General features: G+C 45.9%; 1 protein-coding gene across 3 annotated transcripts in view; it reads right to left on the reverse strand.

The window, feature by feature from the left end:
• Window positions 1-18,825, reverse strand: part of PRDM10 (PR/SET domain 10) — a 1,096,800-nt gene that overhangs the window by 173,495 nt on the left and 904,480 nt on the right. For all 3 annotated transcript variants that reach the window (XM_085647206.1, XM_085647205.1, XM_085647207.1), the window contains one exon: window positions 3,093-3,258. In XM_085647206.1, coding sequence (XP_085503332.1) covers window positions 3,093-3,258 — 166 coding nt within the window. The remainder of the gene's footprint in view (window positions 1-3,092; window positions 3,259-18,825) is intronic.

Raw genomic sequence — 18,825 nt, forward strand, 5'->3', positions numbered from 1 at the left:
TTGACCAGTGTTTTTTGCACTGGATCAGGCTTGAAGAGTTCTTCAGAGAGTGGCCTGTCCGTCGGCGCCGAAGGCATCGGGCCGTAGGTTTTTTGTTTTAGAGTCTGCACTAGTCCGTTGTTTTGAAATATGCGGCTTTGGAAAGGCTGGTTGGTCACTCGGCTCCGAGATGATTTTTGGCTTCAAGATATGGGTGTCGATGGCCTTGTGTTTTTTGCTCGGCTCCGGGGACGGTGTCGGCACCGAGGAGCTGGTGCTTGTTTTCGGCGCTGAGTGCTTCGGTGTGGAGCTCGGTGCCGAGGAGGAGGCCATTTTCTTTTTCGGCGTCGGTGCAGAGTGGTGTTTCTCGGCACCGACGGTGGGCTGGCTCGAGCCCGAGCCGCCGGAAGGCTTGATAGGCTTCTTTACCGGTCCCAAAGGTGCGGTGTGGGATGCAATGTTCTTGGTCATGCCTAGGCCCGGGGGCGAAGGCGTGACCGAAGCCTTTTTGGGTGCCATGGAGGGTGTGGGCTGGGGGTGGATGTCGGGACCCACGACCCTCTGTGCTGGAGTGATGTCCTCGACATCTGATTCATCGGCTTCGGAGGCGCTGACGAGGCCCTCGTCGGTGTGTTGTCCTTCTGGAGCGTCGACGCCTTCTCCGAAGATGTCGTCTGGTATTGATGTCGACGAGCGTGCCATTGTTCTTCTTGCTCGTCGGTCTCGAATGGTTTTCTTGGACCAGAAGGATTTGCACGCTGGACAGCCTCGAGCCTCGTGTTCAGGGGAGAGGCAGAGGTTGCATACCTCGTGGAGATCGGTGTGGGGGAATTTGGACCCGCACCGAGGGCACTTTTTAAATGGAGTCCTTTCCATTAGCCAGGACCGGAGCTTGGGTAGGCCCGAAGTCCGTCGTCGACGACTGGAATCGAAGATCGATGAGAGCCGCGTCGAGTGTGGAGATCGCGATCGAAAACAATACCGCAAAAAGGGGGAAGGATTGCGCGTCGATTGAAGAACTGGAAACTGTTCGGAACCGGAGTGCGAAGATCACATCCGAGCCCGATGGCGGAAAAAAACAATCTGAGGATGGAGCCGAAGCCCATGCGCAATACGATCCAAAGGAGGAGTCACATACCTCGTGACTTCCAAAGACTTTACAAGAGGAGAAACAACTGCAAACATCCGGGCTCAACACCAGACGGCGATCTATGCACAAGTGTGTAATCTGCAGCTCATATGCCTTAAACTTTATATTTCGCTGTACTGATACAATAGGGCTTTATTTTATGTCAAAATATTGTTTTATGAATTTGGGGATGCTTTAATGAGGTTGTTTTACAGTGCAATTGGTTTTAAGCAATCATGCTAATGAGTAAAGACGATCCGACTATCAAAACTTCCAGATTAACTTAAAAGCGTTAATTAGAGCGCTCTCTGGATGAATTCACACAGGCGATCACGCAATCATTGACTCTGTGTCCCATTTGCATGTGATAGTGATGATTCAATTTTATTGTTTCTCAAATTTTAGTTCTTTCTATCAGTGTATTTTATGCAATGGATTTTATTAACTAAGCATATATTAACATGTACTTACTTACTAAGTGTCCTCCCACATCTAACCCTCAAATATAGTTTGAGGTAGCCACTGTACTCATAACAAAGCCAGAGATTGAAGTCTGATAGGACAAGAGCAGAGTCCTTCAGTAACCAGAGAGTGGATCCACAAGAACTGTCCTTCTCTCCCCATTCAAGTGGTCTCCAAGTGTTACATGTGAGCCCAGCAGACCTGTCAAGCAGGGTGAAACACTCAAGTAGGATTTGACACTGTATTGTCAAAAATTAAGCCCAGCGTGCTCAACCTTCATATTCTGTGGAGTTCGGAGGAGTCACCTTTGCCCATTCAGGTCAGCCTATTGTTTACTCCTCTGAGGCATTTCACACCTATTCAAGGCTAATTACTTGCAGGGAGAGCCTGGAGAGAAAATGCAAATTAGCTTGCAGGTACCTCAAACAGGGAAAAGAAAACTTTCTAAAAGTTACCTTTTTCTTAATATTTATTACAGATATGATCAGCACTGGATTTTTAATAATTAATAAAAATGTATGTTAAATTTGTTTTCTAGCTGGTCCATTTCCCAAGATACAGAATTAGTATTAATCTGTACTCCGGATTTCTACATAGGCTAGCTAGGCCTGCCACAGTGAAAATAGCTTTTGAGTGCTAGACACTGTGAGAACATGTTAACATGAAATTTCCACATGTCCTACTTTTAAACACCATACACCCTGCCTTGTAGGCTACACAGCTCTCAGGGGTCTGGAGGGGTGGGGGGGGGGGGTAACTAATTCATATTTAAAAGGCAGGATTTTACCTACCAAAAGCATTCATTTTGACAGGTCGAATCACAGTTTTACACTTTATTTAATTATTTTCTGATGCCTCATAAAATATTCCACCACTGCTATGCTTTTGTAGAAAGCATTCTGTGCAGGCTTCATCTGCAAAGGCAGAACCTAGTTAACATGCATATTATTTGCCAAAAATAAATTTCCCATGATAACTGATGACTGCGGGATGTTGAAGATAATCACTGTTCTGATAAAGGCCCTGAAAAAGTAGAAATTGGGAGACAAAAAAGGTCATCAACCCTTTACTCAAATGTCTTAAAAATTGTGATTCTTTTCTTTGCTGCCAAGATTATTACATTTTATTTATGTGTTGATGCATGTTCATGTGATTAGTTAGCAGTTCGGTATTGAAACAGACGAGATACCTGATTTTTCACCTCATCTGTATAAGAATATTTTTTATAAATAGTATATTGCTCAGAACACAACCAAATTTGTTTCTAAACACATATTTAAATAAAAACATTGCAGAAAACTTTGTTATAAAAACGGATATAATACCCGTTTTATAGTATATGATTTAACATGAACTATGTCCAAAGTAATTATGCATGTATATGTATATTAAGTATACTAACCTAAAATTAAGAACAGGTTCGAAATACAGTTCACCCTTAAGAATGCCTATCTTTGTTTCAATCAAAAATCATCGACCCACTAATCCCCCAGCAGAAAAGAAACATGTGTTGTCTACTTACAGTAGCCACGGAATGAGTTCCAGGAATTGGACAGATATGCATGCTGCACAGAGGAGGTCTGCTGCTGCTGCAATTCTTGACTTTCTGATGTAGGTGTGTGAATTTGAGAGGGACTTAGGTCTTGCTCTGCATCCTGTGATGACGGACTTAATGGATCGCCAACTGCCTGCATGAATGAGAAAAATTAAAAGTGTAGAAGCTTACAAACACAGCATCCTCTCAAGCACTATACTTCCTGCTACCATGCTTTGAATCTTCAGTTATTTTACGTTTACTTATTTCTCACATAAACCAAAGCTTAAGGTAACTCATTGGTTCCAGTATTTTCTTATATTGACATGCTTGAAAGAGAATAACAAACAGCAGTTAACTGGACGATGAGATTAGAGAAGGAACTTCAAATAAAGATCTTCTTGAGAACTGGTTGTTCTTTATATGTACAGGCTCTGACATTAACGTCCAATAAGCACTGCTTTGGAAACAAATAGTAAATTGCTTCTTTACAAACTGGTTGCAGTAGTGCATTAGCTGCATGTACATATGTAGCAACCTCTGTTATAGGATAGTGAACTGAAACCCAAATAAGCACCCTACTCGATTTCATGTAATGGTACTTAAAGCATTCTCTTTACTGTGCCTTGATTGAAAAACACTTTACCCATGGCCATGTTTCTATGCAGGACAAAGATCCAATCGTTAACCTGAAGAAAAGTTACTTACCTTTCTTAGCATTCTTTGTTGTGGATTTTCTATCTAAAGACAGATTTCTTACCTTACAAATCACCCCAGGCACCAAACTGGATCTGGAAACTTTATAATAGCTCCTCAGTACTGACAGGTGGTGCTGCAACACGGCTACAATACCTCTTTTGTATGTGACATCACAAAGCTATACAAGATACCATCCTTTGTGCTGACATCAGTTCCCATCTTATTTCCATGTCCTAAGAGGTAGAGACAAAACTGACAAGGAGAACTGAATGTAAACAATGTACCAAAACAAAACTAACGTGGCACCGTCTTATAAAAATCTGCATGATCACTCATTAAAACAGGGTGGCATGTGGGAGGGAGGTGAGGAATCTCTGGTAAATGTAGTATCCATCAGAAAGATTATGTTTGAAAGTAAGTCACTTTTCTTCCAATGGATAATTTTACTCAAGTTTCCTCACCTGGTAAATCACTATCCAAGTGGCACCCCCATGGACATGAATCTCAGGGAAGGATCACACCAAAACTTGTTAGAGCATAAACTAGGTAAAATGGCTATCCCTGCTGGTTTCAGCAAACCATTCCTTTTGCAGCTTAACTATTTGGTCAGCACACCACACCCCAAATTGTGAACAGTAGATGGAATAAAATCATTTTGTGGAGGAACAGTGAGCATTGAGAAGGACATCCACAACCTCAGAGGACAGATCAAAGGTCCTGCCCAATCACCATGCATAAAGGTGAAGGCTGGGAAGATTAGGGTGGAGTACCTTTAATCCCACTGATAAAAGAGACACTCCATGAGAAGAAAAAGTGGGCAAACACTGAGATGGTAGAAGCTCACTGTTTGAAATCTTTCTTGCCTAGTCCGATGGAGACAGTATCACCTCTACTCAGTCTTGCTGCATCATCCTCAGTACACCAATCCGGGGAAAAGGTGTTTGAGCTGGGCCGTTGGGAACACTGGACAGACGTAATAAAGGGTTTTAAGGGTCTTTATTCTATGACGTGGCAGCCGCCTCTTGGATTTGTGGTTTTGTTAGTCCCATAAGACCCTTACACACCAGTCAAAGTTAACAAAGGGTCCAAACATAAAGAACAAAAGAAAACACAGCTGGGTCTTCTTCCCTCTTCCAACTGTCCTCCTTGGCCTCTCAGAGCCCTGGATTCGTGCAGTCAGGGGCGCCACTTCTTCCCGTATCCCAGGGCACTCAAAGTAGAAGGGGGAAACAATAGACCAGGATTAGCCTCTAGGGTCTCTGCTTTCTAACGCAGTGCTACCACCACCAGGCGTTGTGTAAGGGAGGAGAACCAAAAAGTAAGGGTCTCGCTGTGTGGCTGTAACAAAACTCGCACATGCCCTAGTTCCCCGTGCCACCCCACCACCCCCACCAGAACAAACCCTTTAATGGTACTCGCCTTGTGCCATGACCCGGAGCCTGGGCGTGGTGTTGGGACCCGGGGCGTCCTTTCCCTTCTCTGGGCCGCCGGGTATATCCACAGTGTACGAAGTTCCAGGGGTCTCGGTTCTCCCGTCTTTCTCTCCTCCGCTCTCCTCCTCAGGCTTGGCTCGCTCTCCGCTCTTCCCCACCGCCTCCTCCGACTTGACTCGCTCTCCTCTCTTCCCCGCCGCCGTTTCTTTCTCCTTCTCTCCGCTCCTCTCACCACAGCCACCGCCACACTCATTGTTTGGTTCCGCCCCTTTTTCTTGGCCTCCTCCTGATGATGTCAGGTGTGCTCCTGGGATTCCTCCAATGGCCACTAGCCCGCTGGGTTCTTCTTGTGTAGGTAGTGCGTCCTGACTCGTCCACTCCACTTCCGGTCCGCCGCTCCGTCTTCGTTCTCACAAGGTGGAAATGCAAAATGCAAATCAAAGACCCATCTCATATGAAACGCATCCCAGAGGGCCCCATGGAAGGGAAAATGCATCACTATCAAAAGTGGGTACTGAGCTTTCTCCCACGAGGGAATACGTTGACTAAGACACGCCCCAGAGGGTGAAGTTTGCCAGAACTACCTCCATATGGTGACACCACTCATGATCTGCAAGATGACACTTGATCAGATCATCATCCTTCACATTCAGAAAGAATGCCAGATGACTCGTGGACAACAAGACATCATAAGTGGTGGCCAGCACCACACACAACTTGAGTGCTTCCAGGCACATGGGACGAGTTCCCACACTGCCCTATTTGTTTCTGTACTATGTAGCAGAGTAATGACCTAGATCCAACGGCAAAGACTGAGGGCAGAAATGACTTAAGGGTCAACTAGATCATTTGCAGCTCAGGCAGATTGATGTGGCACATCTGCCAGACAGGAGTGCAGAGTGGTAAAGATTTAACTGGGATTAAAAAGACCCTTCCAGCAAGGGAAGAAGCACTGGACACACAGTGACAACCATTAGAACAGGCGGCGATGAAGAGAAAGGATTTGCGCCAGTAAGGCCGTCTAGCTCCAGCCACCACTGCAGGTCCTCAGACACTTCTAAAGAAACCAGAATCTTGTCTGAAAAAATGCCCTAGTACTGGGCCCACTGGAAACTGAAGCATCACTTAAGCACCTGCAAGTAGGAACGACCATGTGGGGCAAGCAGAAGGCTGCATGAAGAGGAGCCCCCACATGAAACATTGGTATAACCTGAATGTCTTTGAAACAGTGAGCAGGGAGAAAGCACTCAGAACGATCAAGTCCAAAACTGATCCAATGAAGAGCAAATGCTTAGTACGTTGAAGGTAGAATTTGGGGTAGTTGACCAAAAACACCAGTTCGTAGATCTAGGATATCCTATTCTGGAGGTGAGACAACATCAGTTGAGAAGAACCAGTCACTGAGGTACATGACCATGTGTATCCCTGACCCCTGGAGATGAGTCAGAACAACCAACACAACCTTGTAAAATCCTGAGTAGTTGATGTAAGGCCGAAGGAAGAATCGCAAGCTGACTGTGAATGAAGCCCAACTCGCTACTTCCCGGTTAGCTTTAGGACAATTCTATGAAGAACAAGTAACTTACCTTCAGTAATACCTTGTCTGGTAGAGACTGTCTAGCCGCAGATTCTTAACCTTAGAATTATATTCAGGTATCAGATTGGACGCAGAACTTTTTTTCGTACGCAGTACCCCTGTGTGCTGGAAGGTGACGTCCGTCGGCTCCAAATGGCAGCGACGTTCGTGCCAGAAGTGACGTGTGCAGTGCTTATATAGGTGCCACACCTGTGCACTGACGTCAGTTACTTTTCAACCTTCCAGGATAGCAGAGTGGAGCCACGATGAAATCTGACAACTGGTGTGAAATTTTAAGGCCCTTAGAAAGGTGACCATGCCAGAGTGCGGAGCCACAAAGAACACTGACCACTGATGTGGAAAACTAGGGCCCTAAAAAGGGAAAGCCTGTCCCTAGAAATCCATTCGCAGAGCGGGCAGATGGGTGGGTTAGTAAGGAATCTGCGTCTAGATAAGAATCTTTACCAGATAATGTGTTACCAAAGGTAAGTAACTTGTTCATCTGATAGAGACTTCTAGTCTCAGATTCCTTACCTTAGAATATATACCCAAGCAACACTGCACCAAAGGTAGGTCTGCAAAACAATTTCATACCAAAAAGTCCTGCAGGACCGAACGGGCAAAATACCCATACCTACGAACCTGACTGCCCAGGCAGTGGTGCTTGGTAGACGTGTGTAGAGATGCCCACGTTGTTGCCTGGCAGAGGTCCAGGACCGGAACTCCGCATGCCAACGCAGTGGTCACAGCCTTGGCTCTGGTCGAATAAGCACGCAAACCCTCAGGGGGTTGCTTCTTGGCCAGTGGGCAGCAGATCTTAATGCAGAGCACGATCCATCTGGACAGGGTCCGTTCCTGCACAGTCTTTCCCTTCTTTGCTCTGACATACCCCAGGCAAAGTTGGTCGTCTTTTTTGCGGTCAAGATAGAACGATAACACTCTTTTGGGGTCTAGACAGAGAAGTCGTTCCTCTTCTTTATAGGGAGGTGGCAGAGCGTAAAAATTAGGCAGAGGGATGGATTGGCCTACGTGAAAGGGAGTAACCACTTTCGGTAAAAAGAGGCGCTCGTATGAAGCACCAGTTTGTTTGGGTAGATGTTCAAGTATGGAGATTTGGATGACAAAGACTGAAGCTCGCTGACCCTCCGGGCAGATGTGACATCCATGAGAAAGGTCGTCTTGATGGTAAGGAGCATGGGAGGACAATTGTGCAAAGGATCAAAAGGAGCACACATAAGGAAAGGGAGGACAAGTCTTAGATCCCACTGAGGCATAATGAAGGAGTAGATGGCAACTGCAGAAAATCTGAAATGGCAGAAAAAAAGTCCCTGAAAGATCGATCTGTCTTTCTATACACCATGCCACAAACTTTCTCCGACGGCAGGTGTTTACGTTATTGGTGGAGGGCTGCCTGGCCACCAAGATAAAGTTGCAGACTTCGGGAGGAAGGTTGAAAACTGTCAACTGTTGCTACTCAATCTCCATGCAAGAAGGCGAAGATTGGACAGGCTTGGGTGGAGGTCCCTCCCCTTCTGATGAGAAATAAGATCCTCCAGAAGGGGCAGCCATTAACCGGAGGACCGATGGCCATGATCAACGGCTTGGGATACCAGACTCTCCGTGCCCAGTCTGGAGCCACAAGAATGACTTGGGCCCGGTCGTTCCTGATCTTCTTGAGAACTCTGGGCAGGAGTAGTATGGGTGGAAAGGCGTACAAGAGGCCTGAGCTCCACTCAAGATGAAAAGCGTCTCCGAACAAGAGTCGCCTTGGAAACTCCACTGAACTTCTGACATTGCACTTACTCATCAGTGGTGGACAGATCTAACCAAGGCTTTCCCCTCTGCTGAAAGAGACCTTACACCACCTCCAAGTAGAGATGCCATTCATGGTCCGCTAGGAATTTTCAGATGGCTTTGTCTGCCCTGGCATTCAGAGAGCTCGCAAGGTGTTGACCCACCAGAGATATACCCTGACATTCTAGCCATGTCCAGAGATGCAGGGCTTCTTGACAAAGGGTCCATGACCCCACCCAGCTTTGTTTGTTGCAGTACCACATGGCGGTGGTTTTGTCAGTGAACAACTGTAATAGCTTTCCCTTGATGGAGCGGAGAAAAGTTTCAATGTCACCCGGATTGCCAGGAGCTCCAACAGGTTGATATGGAATTCAAATACTGCTGGACACCAGAGGCCTCTGATCTCCACCTCTCCTAGATCGCCGCTCCATCCCAGGAGCGATGCATTTGTCACTATTGTCAGATTTGATTGGGGAAGGGACAGGGGTCAGCCGCTGACCCAATCGCAGTTCATTAACCACCACTGTAGATCTTTTGCAGTGCCCTCTAAAATCTAGCCCATGTTGGAGAGATTCCCCTGATGCTGCGCCCACTGGAACTTCAGGTCCCATTGCAGAGCCCACCTATTCCAGTGGGCATGTATCGCAAGCAGGATGCAAGAGGCAATGAGGCCCAGCAACCTCATAGTCTTTCTCACCTAAATCCAGGATAGAGGCTGAAACATCGATATCATAGCCTGAATTTCCACGACTTGCCATTCAGGAGAATAGGCCAGAAACAGGACCGTGTCCATAACAGCTTCGATGAAAGGGAGTTTCTGAGAATGAGTCAGGTGTGACTTCAGCACACTGATAGTGACCCCAGCAATTTCAGGAGGTCTGCGGTAGTCTGGAGGCGGGAAACAATAGCCTGGAGCAAGCCCGCTAACAACAGCCAGCTACTGAGAGAGGGGAAGACTGGCACCCCTGATCTCTGCAGATGAGCTGCAACCACCGCCATCATCTTTGTGAACACCCGAGGGGAGCTGGTAAGGCCAAAAACAAGCACAGCAACTGAAAGTGCTTGTGGACCACCATGAACCGCAGGTAACACATGTGGGAAGGCAGGACAGGAATGTGGAAATATACATCCTGCAAGTCCAATGCTATCATCCAGTCTCCAAGGTCCAGGGTAGACAAGACCTGAGTGAGTGTAAGCATTTTGAACTTCTCCTTCTTGAGGAAGAAATTGAGAGGGCGCAGGTCTAGGATAGGACGTAGGCTTCCATCCTTATTTTGCACCGGAAAGTAGCGGCAATAGCAAATACGACCTACTTCTGATGTGAGCACCCTCTCTATGGCTCCCTTGATCAAGAGAGTCATCGCTGCCTGGCGGAAAAGGGATAGGTGGTCCTCTGTCATCCTATGGGAGCAGGTGGCATGGATGGAGGGGTTGTCACGAAGGGGAGGGAATAGCCCCTTCGAACAATCTGCAAAACCCACCAGACTGTTGTTATAGATCGCCTGTGGGGCTGGTGATGGTGGATTCTGCTCCCACTGGGCGCCCATGACGTAAGAGGGCAGTCTTGGAGGCTGCCGGGGGAGTGGTGGACAGGCCCAACCACAAGGTGCCAGACCCATGGGGTCTGTGGGTACTGCGTTCCAGCCCATGCATAGGTGGGGAAGCTTGCGCGCTGCTGTGGCTAGGAGGGTAAAGACGCGGCTGGAAAGGCCTTCCCTAGCCACAAAAGGAGCAAAAGGCGAGTTAGGGGTGACGAGGAGCCAAGGAAAGGCCCAAGGACCTGACCATAGCCCAGCTGTCCTTAAAGCAATCCAGCTCTGAATCTACCTTGTCTCCAAAGAGGCGGGAGTCATTAAAGAGAAAGTTCGATAACCAATGCTTGGACATCCCCAGTAAAGCCAGTCATCCTCAAGCAGGCGTGATACCGTAAGGCCACTGTCTACAAAACCACTCTGCCCTGGTGAATCAGTGATGTCCAGTCCACAACAGATCGAGAACTTAGCTGCGTCTCTCCCGTCGGCAACCGCCTGGGAGAGTATGACCTGGGCCTTCTGCGGGACCGTTGGCAGCACCTGCACAACCGTATCCCACAGAGAGTGGGAATAGCAGCCCAAAAGGCATGTGGTGTTCAAGGACTGCAGTGTCAGGCTGGTGGAAGAAAACATCTGCTTATCTAAGTTGTTCAGCCTCTTGCATTCTTGATCTGATAGTGCGGGTGGGAATGCACCAGGATTTACATGGAAATTGGAGGCTTGGAAAACTAAGCTCTCCAGGGTAGGGTGTTGTGTGAGGAACTTGGGGGCGTGGTGGTGGTGGTGGTCGGCAACTGTCCTATTCACAGGAGCCCCTGCATTGCTGCACTGGGCTTGGACCAAGTCCCAAGCAGGACATCAGTAAGAGCTTCATAAACAGGAGAAGTAGTTCTGAGGGGTACACTTCCAGTTGAAGCACTTTTGTCAAGACATTCGTCTTGACTGCCATCGAGGGCAAGCTAAGACGATGATATGAAGAGCCGAACGACGCCACCTACCAGCATGCAGGAGTACTGCTAGTAAGAAATTTCCAGATCTAGTCTGACGCCTGGAGATAATTCTAAGGTAAGGATTCTACTAGAAGTCTCTATCGGAAAATCTCTTTCAAGTAATGTGACACCATCCTTATCTCGGATTCCAACACCAACACGAGAAATAGAGAGCATCCTTAACTTCTTCTTGTGGTTCAAAATGTCAGAGAAGGAATAGGTTGGCTGCTGCTGAGAATGACTCCCCAAGGCAACATCCTGGGCTCTGAAGCTACAAAAAATGCTGTAGCTGCTAAACAGGCTGAAAGTGATTTTGCACACGAAAGGACTGGGCCCAAGAAAATCAATGAAAATTGCCGCTATTGTTGGTAAAACGGATGCCCCCGGGAAGCCAAACCCAGATATCTGCAAAAAGTTAGAAGTCTTCAACTGAAATATCCATAAGATGTTCCTGGATGCCACCAGAAAAACCAGTAGTACACATTCAGGCTGGTGATGGAGATGCTCATGGCTTTGGCCTGAGATTCAGCCTTGTCCAGCCCAGAGAACAATATATTTTTTGGCTGCGTCCTGGCCATTTTTCACCAGCCATGCAAAGGCATCTGCATATGATTCAGGAAGCAACTTACTTCCAACAGAGCCATCTTTAATGCCTGCAGGAGATGCGTGACAAAAAGCACAATGTGTTGGAGGAATTCAAAGACAGACTGTCAGAACAAAAAACTTCTTCATAGTATCAATGCGCTTAAACTCTTGATCACAATAATTGGATAGGAAAACAGTGGGGCTCTGTAAAGAAGTTATAACCTTCACCTCTAAACTGTCAGGCAAGGGGTAGGCAGGGAGGATCATAGTTCCCCGATGCTAGTGATGCCACCCTATATTACCCAGCCACCTGGGTGTTTACAGGTGGAGTGGAGAAGGGTTTGTCCCAAGCTTCAAGCACCTAGTCCAGGATGGCCTCACTAAATGAAAGCAGAGGCTTTTAGGTAGAAAAGGCAATCTGTAGAATCTGTAAACAAGTCAACCTCCGACCAAGGAGGGGGCAGGGTCGCATGTGAATCTATGAAAGATACCAATGCTGAACATCTGGAGATCAGGTAAGTAATGAATTTCTTCTCCAGCATTAGATCGTTCATAGATCCATATGCTTAAAGCAGAATAGCAAGCAGTACATAGAATCTTACTAAAGCAGGAAGCAGGCTTACTTTTACTGAAACAGTTTGCAGAGAACTGCTTGAACCACTGACAAGCTGACTGCTATCTGAACATCCAAGCAGTAAGTGCTTGGTGAAAGTATGGCTGTATAGCAAATGCCTTTTAATGGCACTCCAGCATAGAGTTCGGCTGTCATGGCAATTCTTCTTGTGAAATGCACCTGCATTTTTCAATGAAGGAGGTCTTTAGCTTTTGTATGACAAATGGTAATGCAAGTCTGGAAACCAACAACCAAATTGCCTGTTTGGACAATATACGACCTTTCTCTAGGTAATCACCAGAAACAAATAATTCACCAGGAGTATGAAAGTCTTTAGTTTTGTCTATGTAGAATCTGATGCATCCCATTACATCCAGCGAATGCAAAGATGTTTACGCAAACATGGATGGACTGGGAGAAAAAAGAATGAAGAATGACAGGTACTTAGATGAAAGACTGATGGGACTTTGACATGAATCGGGTTGGTGTACAAAATGACTCAGTCCTTTGTAAAACTGAGGTTTGGCTTTTTTTAGTGAATACATGCTAAGTAGCCAGCTCTCCTTCCTGAAGTCAGAGCCAGCAAAGGTGCAGTCTTTCATGAGATATATTTTATATAAGAGTCTATGAACTGTTTTGAAGGGATAGAGCAATAATTGACTTTAGTACAGTGTTTAGGTCCCCAGGCATGGGAGAACGCCTCAAAGGAGGAGAAGTCCTAAAATGTCCCTTAATGAATTGTTTGATTATTTCATGGAAGAATAATCATGATGATAATCCTTTGGTTCTGCAAAATCTAGAGAATACAGCCAATGCAGCCCACCTGATTGATGAATATCTTAGACCATTATCGGCTTGATGAAGTAACTACAGCAACACCTGATGGGGATGTATCAATATTGGTTTTGCGCCACATACAGAAGCCTTTCTGCTTAGCTCTCCAAGTTTTGGTTTTAGCAGGTGCTTGTGCCTAAACCAGCCTCTCTCTATAATCCATCAGAATGTCCAGATTACTGAACTCGAGGTGATTAGGAACCAAGCGGTCTGGTTCAGTGACTTCAGGTTGTGATTTGGTATTTTAGTGTTTTGCCTGGAGAGGAGCAGAGGATGGTATCAGTGGGCATGAAGACAGCCTCAGTAGGTCGCTGTACCAGAATTGGAAAGGCCATGCTGGGGCAATTAGAATCAGGGATCAGTAATCCACTTTGGCCTGCCTCAGCAACCTAAATGTGAGGGGAAATGGTGGAAAGGCATAACTGAAGAAGTTCGAACATGTCATCAAAAAGGCATTACCCTTGGGTTCCGGGTACCAGAACCTGCTGGCACAGTACTGGAAGTTCTTGTTCTGTAGGGAGATAAACAGGTCTTGAGTTGAATGGCCCCATTCCCAAAAGAAATACTGAAGTTTATCTTAGTGGACCTCCCACTCGCGGTAGACTGAAATGGCTGCGAATGACTGCACCTATTTGAATGTTGTGGTCTCCTGCCAGATGTTCCACAGCAATATCCACTTTGTTCACTACTGGCAAACTGCAAACATTTTAGCATCTTCCGACAGAAAATAAGACATTGTGACTCCCTGCTTTGTGATGTAATACATCCAGGTCGAGTTGTCTGTCTTGATCAAACCAACTTGGCCTGCTAGTCTTGCCAGGAATGCTTGTAGACCTCGTCTGATGGCTCACAGTTCCAATATGTTTAACTGCCATGCCTTCTCTATTTCAAACCAGAGACCTCTTATGTATAGTTCGCATCCATTGTCATCATCAGCCTGTCCATAATGAACTGGAACCAAAGGCCTCCGTTGAGATTTGTTGGGAATCTTTATCACATCAAAATATGTTTGAGCCTTCTGGATAGGTCAAGTGTATCTTTCCAAGATCCTGTCTCCTGTTTCCTTTGGTTATCTAGCTTTTGCTGTTTGCCCTCATACGCAAATTAGTGAAAGGTAGAACTTACTGTAGTTTCCTGCTGTCGTGTAGTTTCCACTTTACAGTCGGAACTGCACGTTTGTTGGGCAACATAAACTTTGAGATGGTGCCAGACTGATTCCATGAACCCTCTCAGGATATGTTGTCCTATAGTCCAGCTAGCTCACAGTGCCACCATAAGCATCCCTAAACCTAGACAGTTAGCTAATGGTTTTGGCAACCACAGAACATGATAACCCTGATCCCTCCCAGGAATCATGGTAACAGATCTAGAATCCCTTCACTCAGTCAAACGTGCTCTCTTTCTCTCAGAGAAATACACAAGGTGTGTTTTTCAATATATATTGAACCATCGTGATTCTTGTACAGAATATCTAAGCTACAATACTCAATAGGCAGAAGCAGATAAGAGTAATTAGCAATATAAGGACAGTGAAGAGAAAGGAACAGCTCCACCATCATGGATGATCCACTTCCGTTTCCTGAAGGGAAAGAATGTAGGGCAATCAATCAGGGGATTTATAAAGTGATACTCACCCGTGAGGGTCTCAAGGCATTAGGGGGGGGGGGGGGGGGGGGAAGGGGGGAGGGTTGGTAGGCAGCTCCGGCTCATTCGAAGAGCAAGGTCTTGAGGCCCTTCCTGAAGGCATGCAGGTTCGGGGAGTGTCTGATGTAGACCGGGAGCTCGTTCCAGGTCTTGGCTGCGATGTAGGAGAAGGCTCTACCTCCTGCTCTGCTTCTGTGGATGCAGGGGGTATCTGCCAGGGCGAGGTCGGCAGATCGGAGGTTCCTTTTGGGTGCGTGGAAGCAGACTCTCTCATTGAGGTATTTGGGTCCGATGTTGTGGAGGGACTTGTAGTTGTGGGTGAGATGCTTGAAAGTTATTCTCTTCTCGACGGGGAGCCAGTGTAGGTCTCGAAGGTGTTGAGTCATGTGTTTGTGCCGTGGGGTCCCGAGGATGAGTCTGGCTGCGGCATTCTGAATGGTTTGGAGCTTGTGTAGAAGGGTCCTTTTGATGCCGGCGTAGAGGGCTGTCATGAGTGGTAATTATTGTTATTATTTGTATTTCTTGTGTGTCTTTAAATGTATTGTAATGTGAGCCCTAAGGGTTCCAGCATCTAGAATTTTAAGTCTTCTGTTATTCAATCTGACTTGTAACCTGCTTTGGATATGTCGTGGGTCTTTCCACTCCGAGAATAAATTTCACTGTGGATTTGTATATCTTTGAAATCTACATCTCGTCATTGATTGAAGAGCTATTCTACATTTATTGGCGACGATTTGACTCATCTCGTTACGGAGTATTTTACTGAAGACCCACCGACCTGCTTGTGTCAAGCGCAAGCGTTACTGAACTTGATTTCTACTTATCACCTCCTAGGTGCATCCGCCGTGAGTTTGCTATCTCCATTTTATCAAATGTATTTAATCGTTAAGATTAACGACTTGTGCGAATATATTTTCTGGATGGCTTCGTGTATCTAACTTTGACTACGCACCTGACTTTAAGGCAGTAACCTGTTTCTGTACTTATGTTGAAGATTGGAGTTATGAGTGTGCGCGGAGATGTGTTCTAGCACAGAAGAAATGTCAATTTGACTCTAATTTAGATACATATTTGCGTGACCAATTAGTTTTCAATTGCCACAGTAAGAAAATACAGGAACGTATTTTAACATGTAAAAATCCTTCTCTGGATGAGGTTATGGATAGTGCTAGAAGCATGGAACATTCTGTAGTCTCATCCAAAATTTTAACACAGGATTCAACCAACAAACCATCGACTACTTCAGATATTATGCAGATTGACCCCAATTCTGCCTCTATTGAACCTAATGTAAATGCTGTTTCCACAAAAGTAAAACCTAGTACTATGGTTGAAAAAAAAGGTTCTTGCTACAGATGTAGTTCAAAATATCATATGGGGAATTATGTAAATTGTCCTGCACAAGGGAAAAGGTGCAACACGTGTAAGAAAATTGGTCATTTTTATACGGTATGCAGATCAACCAGACATAATAGTAAACTTAATTGTGTCAATGTTGAACAAGATGAGCTTTGCAATGCTATGAATAACATGTTATGCACTATTGAGGTTAATACCTTATGCGGAGATATTAAAAGATGCAAAGGTCCTTTATGCAGTGTGTTGATTGACCCCATTGAGCTTAATGTCATGGCTGATTCAGGGTCTCCGATCACAATCTTAGATGAGAAAACTTTTAATAAATTTTGGTTGAAAGTCCTCCTTAAACCAACAGATGTCAACCCTAAGGCTTTTGGTGAATTTGATATCACCATGCGTGGTTATTTCTCTGATTCCATCATATTTAAAGGTAGGGAAATTTACACCAAAATTTATGTTGCCCTTAATGGGCGTGACATTTTAGGTTGGCAAGATCAAGCTGATCTTGGGATCATCTTAAAACAGGGACATTTGGAGCCCGTTGTTTTAGGTGATTTACCAGTTTCTTCGATTACTCATAACTCAGTTAGTGTTCTCAATAAGGTTAATGAACCTGACCTAACTAATTTGTTATCAAAATATTTCAGTGTGTTCTCGGATAAAGTAGGCTTGGTTAAAGACTTCCAACACACGATTAAACTTAAAAAGAATGCTGTTCCAGTTGTTCAAAAATGTAGACCAATCCCTTTGTCTGCTAGAGAGGATTTGAGGAAAACACTTAATGATTTATGTTCACAAGATATCATAACACCTGTAGAATCCTCGGAATAGGTTTCCGCTGTTGTTGTGGCCCGCAAGAGTTCAAGTGAGATCTGCTTATGTGCGGACTTAAGAGTTTTGAATCGTAATATAGTAGTGGACTGTCATCCCCTTCCCAGAATTCAAGAGATGTTGGCTGATCTGGGTGGTAGCAAGTATTTCACCACAATCGATCTAAAATCGGCTTATCATCAGATTTCACTCTCCAAAGAATCTCGGTCTTTAACCACGGTTGTTACTCCTTTTGGTGTTTTTATGTATAAACGCATGCCGTTCGGATTAGCATCCGCGGCCAGTGTATTCCAACGTCTTATGGACAAACTGTTTGCCAGCATAGATGGAATCCAAGCATTTCAGGATGACATTTTAATTCACACATCTACCCTAGAATCACATTATTCTCTACTTGACAAAGTTTTACAAAAACGTGAGGCAGTTGGGTATGACTATCAATAGGAACAAGTGTAGATTTGTCACTCAAGAAGTAGATTACCTAGGGCATAATATTTCTTCTAATGGTATAAGACCCAAGTTATCTTTAATCAACTGTTGGAAAAACCCCACTCCCACGCCTGAAGAGGTTGGTGGTAACGGGGTCTCTCCAGACATACACAGTGGTAGCTTGGCTCGAGTGGTCAGGAATCAGGCACCGTGCTAAGCATACGTCATACCCATACAATAACCATGCGTGCATCCGTTCCAAAAACGACTCTACACCGTAAAAATTATGAAAATATCTCTGTTTATCTTATTTTTCTCTTAGTTGCTGATTAAATAAATAATAACGCAATCACCATATACAAGGCTTTTTCTGTGGAAGGGTACGTCAAATAAATACTGTCTTAATGATTCAATAAATAGGGGAGATCATAAATAATTAAGGCATAAATATAAGTGCATTACATACAGGCAATTAAATATTATGAGGCAATAAATACTGCAAGCCAATAAATATTGTGCGACAATAAATACTGTGGAACAATAAATACAGTGCAGCAATAAATAGGTTAAATACAATAAATACAGTGCCCTCAATAAATAATTAAAAGCTGACAGTGACACTCATAGAATCAGATCACATTTAGATTTCTATGGGCTGATTTGGCCCAGTCACAGCTTGTGGTTAGATGGATGGCTTGAGGGTGTCTACTCCCTGGCTTGGACAAGGCTGAGGCCTAAACTGAGGTAGATCAAGGGGGGGAATTCTAGAGACCTGGCTCCCTCACTCTACACAACCCCTCTGAATTAGTCTCAGCTCACCCCTGGCACAATCAAGCTGGTTCCAGCACTTCTCTAGCCCCTAGGGTAGTCTCTCAGGATTCCACAGGGCCTTAGGCGCCCTCTATTCCACTTTTCTGAAGCTCCGACGCCGCTGGAGTCGTGTCGACGCCGTGAGGCGGTTCCGGTTCGATGTCGGCGGCCTCGGCGCAATGTCAGTTCTTGACGACGCCGGTAGGCAGTTCCGGTTCGATGTCGGCGGCCTCGGCTCGATCTCGTCCTCCGGTTCGATGACGTCGGGCAGTCTTGGCTCGATGTCGACTTCAGGCGGCTCCGGTCCGATGGCGACCTCAGGTTCGATGACGTCGGCCGGCCTTGGCTCGATGTCGACTTCCGGCGGCTCCGGAGTGCGATCCCCACTCCCGACCTCCGGTGCTCCTCTCCTCAGGTTCCGGCGACTCCGGAGTGCGACCTCCACTCCCGACCTCCGGTGCTCCTCTCCTCAGGTTCCGGCGACTCCGGAGTGCGATCTCCACTCCCGACCTCCGGCACGCTTCACCTCGGTCTCCGGCGACTCCGGAGGGCGGACTTCACTCCCCCGTCGACGCCGCTCACTCGACCTCGGG

This window comes from Triturus cristatus, chromosome 3_2 (genome assembly GCF_964204655.1).
Source record: "Triturus cristatus chromosome 3_2, aTriCri1.1, whole genome shotgun sequence".
Taxonomy (NCBI): domain Eukaryota; kingdom Metazoa; phylum Chordata; class Amphibia; order Caudata; family Salamandridae; genus Triturus; species Triturus cristatus.